Genomic DNA, 13,067 nt, shown 5'->3' with positions numbered 1-13,067 from the left:
TCGTAACACATTTGTTTTGTATATTTTCTGGGATCATATTGTAGAAGCATATATATCGCCCAACAAAAGACTTACTAACTCGACCCAACCGAGTAGTAGTCATAACAAGTTTGTATTTCTTCCTCGTGTTAACATTATGAATGTCACAGTTTCTAGAAAATTCCTCAATGTGCTTATAAACATACAGAACATTATCAAAATGTATTGAGAAGCAACAGTCAAAATGTTTTATTTCTTTAAATTTTTCTCTTAATTATTCTTTAGGACCTAGGTTATAAATCGCGCGAATAGCCCTCTTCTGCAGCACAAAGATGGTATTAATATCGGCCGCACTTATACGAAATATTTTTAATTAATTTCGAAAATCAGTGAAGTGTTGTCCGCAAACATTACAATATACCTTATGTTTTTCTCTAAGATTAGGAAGATCCCTAGAATTAGCGTTAATATTCTAAGGGAAGATCATTTATATTTATGTTAATAAAGATAAAAGATATTTATAGATTAATATAATAGTAGACTAAAATTGTATGAACATTATGGTGAAAAGCAGTATAATTTTAATGAGAAGTTTAAAGAAAAAGTTTTTTTTTTTAATGTCTGTCATGAAGCAAAATCGCGTTACCTAAGCCCAAAAATCAAAATAAAGTAAAAATCACTTGGAAAATTATTAATAATGAGTTGCCTGTCCAGATGGACGAACAGAACCAAAAAAAATATTAATAATGAGACAGGAACAGTCAAAATTAGTACCTACCTAGTTAAACATTAAATTTGACAATTATTAAGTTGATGATTTCACTTTCTTCATTAACAGCTGTCATCCTCATAGAAATATTTGATAGTTAAGAGAATATAAGTAATTTAACGACTACATTCATATTTCATACTTCATTTGTGATTTGATAGATATTAGAGTAGAGTAAAGAGTAAATATGTTCCTTGGATATTAGATACCTACTTTATAGTTTAACATAATAATTTGTGTACCTACTGTTTAATGTTAATTTAAGGCTTTATTTCCATCTTTTAAAGTGAACATTGATCTCCACAGCTTTGATAAATATCTACAGTAACATGACAACAATATTTAAAGTTTAAATATTTCTGTAGATAATCCACATCAGACTGTATAATTTTAATTTAAAAATTATAGTTCTTAATTTCCACGATGAAGGAAAAGCGACATAAAAAGCATAAAGACAAAAAGATGAAAAAGAAAACATATAGGGTTAGTTCTGATTAACAATAATTATTTCTGCCATACAATGTCTTGCAATTAAAAGCATATCTTGTATAATGTAATCACTAATTATTTACAGTCATCTGACTCAAACTCCTCCAATGATGAATGGGTTGAAAAGAGTGTTAAGAGTGAAGGACAGTCAACACAAAGTCATGAACAGTGGATGTCTATGTCTGGAATATTGAAAACTTATACAAAGAATGATATTAAACCTAAACGTGAAGAACCTAAAAAGCACAATATAGACTCGTACAATCCATCTACAAGTAGTAGAGAACTTAATCCATATTGGAAAGATGGAGGTTCTGGTCTACCACAAACACCAAATGAGTTTCGCAAGTCTAAAACATTTAAGAAACCTACTGATAGTGATGATGCATTCTTTTCTAGAAAAATAAGACTTGATGATAATTTAAGTAAAAAAGTTGAAAGCAAAGATGACTACAACAGATCCTATAATTGGAAAAATAGCAAATCAGAACCAAATAAACATGTAGACAATGTCAGAAAAGACACAGCTAAGGAAAAAAATTGTACAAATGATAGTTCTCCTAAGATAGATGCTGAAGAAGGCATGTACTTAAGTGATGAAAAAATGAATAAACTAGCAGCAAAGATTGTTAAAGCAGAGATTATAGGTGATAACCAACTTGTAGAAAAATTGAAAGCAAAACTTGAAGCAGCAAGGGAATACAGGAGGAGTAACCCTGAAGATGATGGTATATTGTTGTTATCTACAAATAGTAGTGGGAACAGTAGACCACTAACAAAAGGTGAAAATGTGGGTGATCATAGAAGTAAAAGTAATAAACGCAAAGCATCAACACATGATGCAACAGGGAGATTGAAATATTTTGGCAATGATGACAAGTACAACTTAGCACAGATGGTAAGTATATTTTTTTCTAATTTTATTAAAATGTTAAATATAAATTATTAAACAATAATGACACCTCTCAAGCCACCTAAATTATCCATTAAAAATACTCAATGATACCCACACACACACATGTAGAAGTAAACATAATATCTGTACTTTTTTATCTCATTGCTATATCTGTTTTATATCTCAAGTAGGTTGTTTAAGATATTTTATCTACACCCATGCTATAAATCCTCTATTAAAGATTCTGAAACAGTTAGCTTATTGCCAATATTAAAACACCCAATGTTCTAATAACCATTACATCACCCAAAAGAGTGTTGTAATGTTGTACTGAATTTCATAACAACACTCCTATTTATTTTTTTCATTCCCTTCATGCTCAAAGAGTTTTAACAGACAGCTACATTCTTATTGCTTGATGCATGGCATCTGTATGAATTTCAAAAAAAGAACATTTTTGGTTTACATGTGTTCCACACCACCAGAATGTCGCGCGCCATAAAAAAAGTATGTTATTCGAATCCCCACCATTTTTCTTCAATATTTTTATTGTTTTGTTTACAAAAAATGAGCGATTAATTTCCAAAAGAACATAATATTTAAATGAATTTTAATTATTGCACTATACAAAATGTAAATTACTACTAAAGTAAATAATTTTTTCATTAATACTTAGTTTATTTGTATATAATCAGTAATGAATGATATTAGGTTACTACTAGGACTGGCTGTTTTATTGTCAGCAGTAAGCTAACTGTTTCAGAATCTTTTAGAGGGTTCATATTATGGGTCTTGTATGCAACTATTGATAATTAGGTATTAAAACACTCATGTGATACTATTATCACACTCTGCTTCGCCTCGTGAGATAAATCCACCTTCATGTTTTAATACCCCTTATTACACAACAGTTGCATAAATAACTATTTTGTTGCCTTTATACCTAATATAAAACCACTGTTGCACAACGTTTTGTATTATATTATCTAGCTAATAAGTGATGTAATGTGCTTTTTTTTTTTTTTTTATGGAATAGGAGGACAAACGAGCGTACGGGTCACCTGGTGTTAAGTGATCACCGCCGCCCACACTCTCCTGCAACACCAGAGGAATCACAAGAGCGTTGCCGGCCTTTAAGGAAGGTGTACGCGCTTTTCTTGAAGGTACCCATGTCGTATCGTCCCGGAAACACCGCACAAGGAAGCTCATTCCACAGCTTCGTGGTACGAGGAAGAAAGCTCCTTGAAAACCGCACTGTGGAGGACCGCCACACATCCAGATGGTGGGGATGATATCGTAACTTGTGGCGTGTCGTGCGAAGGTGAAATTCGGCGGCAGGAATCAGGTTGAACAGCTCTTCGGAACACTCCCCGTGATAAATGCGGTAGAAGACACACAATGAAGCGACGTCTCTACGCAACGCCAAGTGATCCAGCCGTTCACAGAGTACTGGGTCCCCGACAATTCGAGCTGCTCTGCGTTGCACGCGGTCAAATGGATCGAGCTGATACTGGGGTGCGCCAGACCAGAGATGACAGCAATACTCCATGTGAGGCCGGACCTGCGCTTTGTAGAGCGCTAGAATGTGGGCCGGCTTGAAGTATTGCCGTGCTCTATTTATGACGCCCAGTTTCTTTGAAGCCAGTTTGGCTTTGCCCTCCAGATGGCCACGGAATTGGCAATTGCTCGAGATTTCGAGACCCAGTATTCCGATACTAGGCGAGGTTTTAAGGGAAGTGTTCTCGAAGAGCGGTGATACGGCAAATGGGGTTTTTTTAGTGGTAAACGCGCAAACTTGAGTCTTCTGGGGGTTAAATTGGACAAGGTTCAACTTACCCCATTCCGCGACCTTCTCGAGAGAGGACTCGATAGAAGACACAAGTTTCACCCGGCACTGGTCGACGTTTTCCCGAGAGAGACCTGCATGGCCCGTGTAAAAAAAAGTGTGCACAGGAGATCGGCTTTCTCTTTTGCCGTATGGGCCAGGGTGTCATTCCTCATGTGTAACGGCGGCATGGACGGCTGGTTGAAGTTACCAAGAGCAGCTTTCGACAACGACCAGAACTTGCGTGTTCCGGTCGGGTAACTGGAAAGCTGCTCGCCAATTTTGACGACGTGCTTCGATTTCGCACGGGCGATTTGCCGCTTAAAAAATCTGGAGGCACGGTTATATTTCCTCTTCAGAGCTTTGCAGTTCGGATCCTTTGAGCCCAGCGCCGCAACCCAAGTTCGATACGCCTGTTTTTTGCAGTCAGATGCTGCTTTAACTGACGCATCGAACCAGGGCTGTGATCTGCCACCGATCGGTACTACAGAGCTTGGTATAAAAATATCCATGCCCTGCAGTATCACATCGGCTACTGCAACGGCGCAGGCACTAGGATCATCCGAAAGGAAACAAACCCTGCCCCAAGGGTAGGATGCAAAAAAGGAACGCATCCTATCCCAATCTGCTGACTTGTAGTGCCAAACGCGGCGGGTCGCTGGTGGTCTGCGATGTTGGCGTTGGATAGGCACTACACTCCTGACCAGGCAATGGTCGGACGTTCCGAGAGGGGCGTCGACAGAGACCTGGTAACCATCGGGATGTGTAGTCAGCAGAAGATCCAATAAGGACGGCATGTGGCTATCCACATCCGGGAGCCGCGTCGGCGACTCAACCAATTGGGACAGACCATACGCCAATGCAAAATTATGCACAGATCGCCCTGCGTAGTCTGTGGTACGTGATCCAAGCCATTCGGCATTGTGCCCGTTGAAATCACCCAAGACTACGATTTCAGCGGAGGGGATCTGAGCAAGCACGTCATCAAATGCCGCTTGAACGCAGCCCATGAGGTGATCCGTTTCTGCGTTACCACTATGGGACCTGTAGACACACGCATAGATGCGGACGCGGTCCTCTAAATCTACGCGGAGCCAGAGAGTACACAGGCCCCTACCCTCAAAATTGCCGAGACGGCGACAGCAGATATCCTCCCTAACGTACACACATACCCCGGCATGAGGCATGAAATTATGCTCAATTTTGTACCCGGGGTACGTTAAATATGACGTATCGCTAGGTCGAGATATCTGCGTCTCCGTAAGGAAACACAAGGCCGGCTGCGCCGTCTCAAGGTGGTGGTGGACGGCGTTTAAGTTGGAGTGAATTCCCCGGATGTTACAAAAGTCCACATTAAGCGTGGAGCGGGGGGCCGTGGTGTTGCTGCCCTGTTTGTCCTGTGACATACGCGGTACTGTGCCCTCCCCAGAATACGAGGGGCAGCCCGAGCGCGAATGCTCGGGGAGGGATTCTCCGGCTCTACAAGAGCCGGTACCCTCCTGGGGTAATTTATTTTTTAGGACCGCTCTCATATTTTGTTGGGGGGGGGGGGGGGGGGGGGGAAAGGACGGGGGGAATGGCCTCCGGTCCTCGACACTAACCTATGCGAAACATAGCGGCACTAGGCCGCTACTTCACGCCGGTATTCTGTGCGAGTGTGGTAAGTAACCCGGACGAGTCTGGCCCGATTGTGCTGACGTCATAAGACAGCAGCGTGACTCTCCCACTTTCAAAAAGCCCGTAGTCGCCTCTTACGACACCCTTGGACCTGGGACTACCCTATTCTTTTTACGCCCCGAGGCAGCACAGGGCAGTGCTTTAGATTTTATTAAATACATAAACAAATCATTGGATAAGCATCAGGCTTAATAATTAATTCATAAAAAGGGCACATGATCAAGTTTATTTCAACTTAAAAATACTTTCTAGCTCCACCGACTGCACTTTTCTTTGTGAGTTATAATTTCTCAGATTATGACATAATCTGCTAAACCAGCTTCCTGTACAAGGGTCCAGTATCCTAGTATAATTGTGGTTAAATATGAGAAAAATAACCCCAATTATATTATAGTATTAAAAACAGTGAAATGTGGTACTCAATATCATCGTAACTTTCATTTATTTCAATATATAACACAAGCACCATAAAATGTACATACACAAGTGACAGAAAACTGCTACTTTGTACTATCATAAGTATCCAATTTTATTCATGTTTAAAACGACTCGGTTTGAAAATGAAAAAATTACCTTAGAGTTTCTTGCTTGTTCTTCTCTGGGGAAATCTGCTTTCAGAATAAGCTGTAGTAAAAACGGAAATGTAATATAAAAAAATTACATATTTCAAGTGAAATGTGATTTGTGTATGAAATATATTTTTCCCCTTATTCATAATAGTCTGCTACCTTAAAGCATTGCTAATTCACACTCTGTCTTCTTCTACTGACCTAAGTCAGAATGAGAAAAAACACTCCTAAGTGGCTGTTTAAAGTTAGTGGACCGCGATAATGTTTAGTCTCTCCACCATGACAAAACCAACCTAACATTTTCTCTATAACCTTACATAAAAACAAATTAGAAAATCATTGAAAAGTATATTTATTGTAAATTAATTTTTATCCAATTTAGTTTGAAGAAGAAAAGTATGGTTCCAATTATGATCCTCAAGCAGAATTAGCTAAAGTTGCTAGTAAGCACAAAAATCCAAATGATGACTTGGATGACATATTCATGGATGAAATCTCTAAACCCTCAAATGCAGCAAAAGACAGTGAAAAAGAGAAGCAGCAAGCTATAAACCAGAGTGTAAAGTTGGAGAAATCACTGGAAGGCTGTGAACACTGCCTAGATTCTAAGAATATGATCAAACATCTTATGGTTAGCTGTGGCAACAAAGTTTATATGGCATTGCCAGCAAAGAAATCATTGCTAAAAGGTCATTGTATTTTAACAACAATACAACATCACACATGTGTTACTGCTCTAGATGAAGATGTTTGGGAGGAAATCATGGTAAGTTTAGTTTTTATGTTTTTCTTATCATTATACTAACAAACATACAGATAGCGCGCGAGTTGAATACAGTCGGGGCCTGAAGTAAAGAGAGCATCTCCCCCCGCTGTCCGCACGTCTCACCTCGCGTGTCTACAGTGTAGTGCTGTGCCGTCCTTGACGAAGTTATCGTATGCTTACCTTGTTATGTTATGTTGTTGGGTTAATACTAAAGTTGAGATCACGTATTATTTTTTTTTAATTTTAATAATGACTACATCACACCACAATGTACATCAGGTTCCGTTATAAAAAAACGTGTTTTTATTCATCACCAAGCACGATAAATGGCGAATAAAGTATTAGACATGTGTGTTGAAGAAAAGCAGAAATTTGGCATTAAATTATTAAAACTTTCGTGAGACATGATTAACGGACCATAGTGATCCGAAACTATACCCACACCTATAAATCGTGAGTAAAGCCGTATTACTAAATAAAAAAATTTGGGATTTAAGTATACAAAACTCAATACTTTGCTAAAAGCACTATATATTATATAGTATGTTTAGATCTTTATGATGGAAGTATTGTGTAGACAGGAGTTCGGTGGTAGGAATCAGGTCACTCCCCATGATAAATGCGGTAGAATACACACAATGAAGCAATGTCTCTATGCAACACCAAGTGATCTAGCCGTTCATAGAGCACTGGATCCCCCAGAATTCGAGCAGCAGAGCTGCTGCATGCCCTCAAATGGTTCGATATGATACTAGGGTGCCCCAGACCAGAGATGACAATGCAAGCAGAATACGGAACGGAATAATTAAATATTTAATTTCTTAAAATTAATAATTATCAATATATAAATATTACATATTTTTACACTGTCAATTTGTTTGTGCACGCTTATCAGAAACCATTAAATGTTTGTTTCATTCGTATCGGTTGACAAATAAAGGTTACGTTGATTGATTAGGTATGATATATTGATAACGTATTAAACGCATTGACGTACAATAAAAAAACTAGATTCAGAATCACGCTCAAGAATTGTCTGATGCAAAACTCTGCGTGCGCGTCTCTTAGGCAGAGTTTTCGTTCAGTTGTGTTTTGACCGCGCTTTGAATACAACGCCACGCAATGACAAAGTTTTCAATGAAAAAATTTTCGTCCCAAATAACAGCATGATATTTTAGGTAGTGTACAGGTAATTGCCAATTAAAATTAACACAATCGAACGTCAAGTTGTTACATATCAACTTGACGTTCTTGATCATTTTGCTAAATAATTCCATTTCAATTTCTAAAAGAAATTGTAAAATTGGTGATTGGGAGTCTAGTTGTTTATAATATGTCAATGATTAATCGTCGAAATCTACGCGGTAAATTTGACGCCTGCTAAATTTAAATTATATTTTGATAACTTTTCATTTCATCGGTCGATTTTATTCTAAGATTAGTTCTAAATCATGTTGGACTTCTTAAAGTCAGACTAAGTATGATTTAATTTTTTTTTTACAGAACTACAGAAAGAAGATAACTCTCTTTTTTAACTCGCAAAATAAAGATGTTGTATTCTATGAAACAGCAACAAGGCTGCACAGATACCCTCATTTAATCATAAACTGTGTCCCACTGCCTAGAGATGTAGGTGACATGGCATCTATTTATTTCAAAAAGGCTTTACTGGATTGTGAAGCCGAGTGGTCTATGAATAAGAAAGTAGTTGACCTAAAAGGTAAAAATATACGGAAATGTGTACCTAAAGGCTTACCATATTTTTGGATTGATTTTGGCATGGATCCTGGATTTGCTCATGTTATAGAAGATCAGCAATTATTCCCGAAAACATTCGCAGAGGTAATTTATTTAAAACTTTAATTCTGTTTGCCAATATTTATTATAAAATTACTCTTGTAAAAGGTTGTTGATGATAGTTAAGTATGTCCTTAGATAACCGATGAAAAAGGCAAGGTTTATTACTTTAGTGTGTCTACGTCTACGTTCGCTACGTCTTGATACCCGCGATTTGAATGCCACTTTGTGATAGTGTGTGTGCATTGTTCGAAATAGAGGTTAACCTCCATTTTTTTCGACGTTTTCACAGGTGTCACAGTATATCTAGACATATAAATGATCTAAGGATAAGTCCATTATGAAATATGTTAATGTGAGAGATGCTTAAAGAGAATAATGAATGCTTTGTGGTATAATATTTCATGTTTACTATAGTTACAACACTTGTGAGAAAATGAAGTCTAGTATTTTTGCCCTGCCAAACTATAGAACCAATATGTCTTAAGGATCTTTAAGTAAAAAGCACACTCATACCTCAAAGGTATCTTGACATGTGGTATAACCTCGGGCTAATATAAAAACAAAATATGACCTAACTTGCTTGGGTGGTTTTAAAGAAAGCAAGAAAAAAGGATGTTCCTAATTCCTCAAACATTTCAACAATAAAGTATTTGATTGAATATTTAATAAAACTTATGTAATTATATTCCTAGCACTCCACATTCGAATATAAATTTTTAAGACTATACATTATGTGCTTACTATATCAAATTCCCTCCTAAGTAACCTATTTAACTATAATGTAAATATTTTTACAGGAAATTATTGGTGGTATGTTGGATTTAGATCACACCATATGGAATAATCCGCAAAGGGAATATGGTGACCTGCAAAGGAAGAAAGTAGTGGAATTTGTAAATGACTGGAAACCATTTGAGAAAAATTTTTGAGTTAATAAATAATTTATTTTTAACATTACTTATTTCAAATTCTGTCTTATGTTCCTTGTTCTTCCTTCATCAATTCTTCTATTAATTTTTGTCTTTCAGCAGCTTGTCGTAGCTTCGCCAATACTACTGATTCATAGTCTCTATCTGATATGAGGGAGGGTTCTTCTGGCTTTTTTTTGGTTGTCAGAATTGGTCTATCATTAAGCCACTTTAATGATAAGGGATTTTCTGCTAAACCTGTTGGAAAATACAATTTTAATTGATTGATTAACAACAAATACCATAAAAACATTTAAAAGAAAATCAAGAAAAAGGTCAAATTGGGAGTTTGGGAATTATTTGAATGATAAACATAGTTGGATAGGCTAATGATAGTCCACACATCTACATTTTATAGTTGTAATGTTTAATTTAAGTTCTTTTTTTTATAAAGTATAACATGCAATAGAACTTCTTTGAAATCTACTTGCAATAAAGAGTTTATGAATTTGTATTTAAATTTAAAGGATTTATTATTTCTTATGAAAGATTGGGTATGAATTACTCTATTTTGAAGATTTGAGCTTTTAAGTACTGTTAGTAAAAATATAATATTATAATTATATAAAGTATTAATAATTACAAATTTAAGCAGAATGGTCAAATTGTAAATAGACATATTTAGTGAGTATTTATAATATGTAGATGAAGATTTTTTTTTGTTATTTGGTTGAGTTCTCGTGACAGGTCATGTCCTCACAAATGTCACTTCTTGTGGTAATGACATGGGACGGGTCATTCCCTTCCTTAAAGTATGGTAGAGAGAGGCTATGACCTGTGTGTCAACCTCGGGGCAAGGGTTGCTACTTGTGGTGTCAGAATGATTGTGTTATCAGAAACTCTCCTTCAGATTCTTAGAATTTAAGTTATTACATTTTTTATAATCACTAATAAAATGCTCACAAAATACATTTATGTTATATTTATTCCCTGTGTGTGTGGATGATGCAACTACTGTACTCAATAAGTATTTTTGTTGTATCACTTTGCTTAATATATGCTTAATATATTGTAATTTAAATGATTTGTAAATAGATGAACTTGTAGCTCACCCTTAATGAACTAATCTAACTAAGCTAATGAATAATAAATTTAACAAAAATATAAATTTTGTAAATTTATATTTTTGTTAAATTGTCAGTGTCATTTCTGTGACCTACATGAATAAAGTGATTTTGATTTTGTTTGGAGTCCTTACATTATCAAAAACATTCATTCATCCTAGATGTCTTTTCTAAAAAAAATATTTTTCAACATGAGGTAGTCTATACTGGTCTGTAAAATTAATATATTGGACATGTTTTTTTCAAAAGTTGTACCTTTATTATAATTGAAATATATTATATAGACTTATTTTTAAACTACAGGTATAAATTCAAAATAACATTGCAAATTACTTATTATTAGATTACCTGCAAGACTTTTAACTTTGATAACTTGGCTAAAACCAACTTTTCAATACAAAAGCAAGGATGACAATCTTTAGAGGTCCCTGAATGTTTGAAATCAGGTATGTGATAACAGAACCACAATGATAAATGTACAAAGTAGATTCAAACTGATTCACCCGTGTTAGCATTAACTAACATGGGTGAATCAGCAGTTGGCACAAATGCATGATCCATATAGGATCATTGTGGTCCATGCCAATAATGGTGAAACATGTGCAGAAATATAACCTAAACAATTTAATCTAAAATGTCTTTCTTTTATATCTATTTTACCTTTTTCTAACTCCACAGCCATTTCAGATGCTTCTTTTGTAGCAAATTCTACAAGAGCACTGCCCTTTTTCTTTGGTGATACAATTAAAGCTACAATATCTCCATACTTTCTCAAAAAACGTCTTAAATTTGTTTCATTATATCCACCATTATCTGGATCATTTTTGTCTGCTTTCCATTTAATTTTAATTCTGTTTAGAGTCGAGTCCCAGACAGGTTGATTTATTTTACCAAGTGTCCTCTGTATTTCCTCCTTAACTCTCTGTTGCTCTTCTAATAACAATCTACTACCCTCTCTTTGTAAACGTTCAATTTCAGCTGCAAGTTTTTGCTCACAAGTTAACTTTGTCTCTCTATTTGAGTTTGCTTCCTTTTCTCGCTTCTCTAAATCTTCTTTTAATTTTTGTCTTTTACTATCCAACTCTTGGTGCCGTAACTTAGCTGCTTCTTTAGCTCTTATAACTTTATCATATGCGTCGCGAGCTAATTTATCGGTCAATATTTCTAATGCTTGAGATAATTCATGAAAGGCTGCAGCAGCTTTTGGATCATCAGGATTTTTATCAGGGTGACATTGTAATGCCTTTTTTCTATAGGCTTTTTTGATCTAAAATAACATAGATATTAGAAAGGTAATACAGCGATAGGATAAAATTAATGGAAAATGATAATATAAAAAATGGTACCTACCTCAGAATCAGTGGCTGTAATTTTTACATCAAGTATTGAGTATAAATCAAGGTCTTCAATACTTTTCTTCGACATCTCTGTAGATACCCTATGTCGCTAGTATAATATTAATAGAAATAACAAATTCTTAAGTTTAATAATTAGTAAAGCTATAAATAATTTCTCTAAAATATTGTGTTTACAATCATCTCACAATTCACAAAATACAATGTTTCAAGTGTAACTCAAAGTACGTATGTTATTATACTCTTTGCTATAACTCTGTGACTGTGATACAAATTACAATCAATTAGTAATCACACTGACAGATGACACTAACAAATGACGTGAAATATGTTTAGAATCGTAATTTGAAACTCGGTGAAACGAAAAAATGTAGACGATAGAGACAATTACAAAGTAAATGCACAGAACAGAAAAAACTAGTAGAAGTGGCATCATGTCATTTTACTATGGAAACTGATGTCGCCAAACTCATACATTTATCTATTAAACATGACGTAATACACACACTTTTAATTCCTGCTTTACGATAGGCCCAAATTGACTATCACTAAAAGACATAACTACAAATTTACTTACAGCAATTTCAAACTTAATACAATTACGCTAATCTCATATTCTTAAAGTGATTATGACAACCAGGGGGGTGCAACTTCCCTTCATTGGCACATGAAAAATATTTGCATTGAAAGTGCTGCCACCTATTCTATTAAGTACGCTGCAACTCCACCACGATGGCGATAATTTAACATACATGATAGATGGATAGATGGAGCTAGTAATAGCAAAAAACTCACTTAACTTACTGGCTGGGACGTCAAGTTGTTCGTAGGGTCCGGTAACGTGGTATTTTGGGTATTGGTGGTATGTTTGTTAGGTATGGTATCGGTAAGGTTTTTGTTAACTTGTACAG

General features: G+C 35.8%; 2 protein-coding genes across 2 annotated transcripts; one reads left to right on the top strand and one right to left on the bottom strand.

Annotated features, from left to right (window-relative positions):
• Nucleotides 1-894: 894 nt before the first annotated feature.
• Nucleotides 895-9,721, top strand: LOC126974084 (CWF19-like protein 2 homolog). Its single transcript, XM_050821489.1, has 5 exons — nucleotides 895-1,231; nucleotides 1,323-2,135; nucleotides 6,586-6,969; nucleotides 8,473-8,811; nucleotides 9,567-9,721. The coding sequence occupies exons 1-5, from the start codon at nucleotides 1,172-1,174 to the stop codon at nucleotides 9,696-9,698; spliced, it is 1,728 nt and encodes a 575-aa protein (XP_050677446.1). The 5' UTR covers nucleotides 895-1,171; the 3' UTR covers nucleotides 9,699-9,721.
• Nucleotides 9,692-12,401, bottom strand: LOC126974129 (dnaJ homolog subfamily C member 17). Its single transcript, XM_050821559.1, has 3 exons — nucleotides 12,152-12,401; nucleotides 11,462-12,068; nucleotides 9,692-9,935 (listed from the first exon to the last, which is right to left on the bottom strand). The coding sequence occupies exons 1-3, from the start codon at nucleotides 12,224-12,226 to the stop codon at nucleotides 9,745-9,747; spliced, it is 873 nt and encodes a 290-aa protein (XP_050677516.1). The 5' UTR covers nucleotides 12,227-12,401; the 3' UTR covers nucleotides 9,692-9,744.
• Between the last annotated feature and the right edge of the window lie 666 nt (nucleotides 12,402-13,067).

Source organism: Leptidea sinapis, chromosome 31 (genome assembly GCF_905404315.1).
Source record: "Leptidea sinapis chromosome 31, ilLepSina1.1, whole genome shotgun sequence".
Taxonomy (NCBI): Eukaryota; Metazoa; Arthropoda; class Insecta; order Lepidoptera; family Pieridae; genus Leptidea; species Leptidea sinapis.
The sequence above is the reverse complement of the archived record's forward strand: the minus strand, read 5'-3'. Positions and strand labels throughout refer to the sequence as shown.

Coding starts and splice junctions, on each gene's coding strand:
- LOC126974084 (XM_050821489.1), top strand. CDS start 1,172: ATGAAGGAAAAGCGACATAAAAAGCATAAAGACAAAAAGATGAAAAAG. Junction 2,136..6,585: donor AGTACAACTTAGCACAGATG/GTAAGTATATTT, acceptor TATCCAATTTAG/TTTGAAGAAGAAAAGTATGG. Junction 8,812..9,566: donor TCCCGAAAACATTCGCAGAG/GTAATTTATTTA, acceptor ATATTTTTACAG/GAAATTATTGGTGGTATGTT.
- LOC126974129 (XM_050821559.1), bottom strand. CDS start 12,226: ATGTCGAAGAAAAGTATTGAAGACCTTGATTTATACTCAATACTTGAT. Junction 12,069..12,151: donor TTACAGCCACTGATTCTGAG/GTAGGTACCATT, acceptor ATGTTATTTTAG/ATCAAAAAAGCCTATAGAAA. Junction 9,936..11,461: donor GGCTGTGGAGTTAGAAAAAG/GTAAAATAGATA, acceptor ATTTTCCAACAG/GTTTAGCAGAAAATCCCTTA.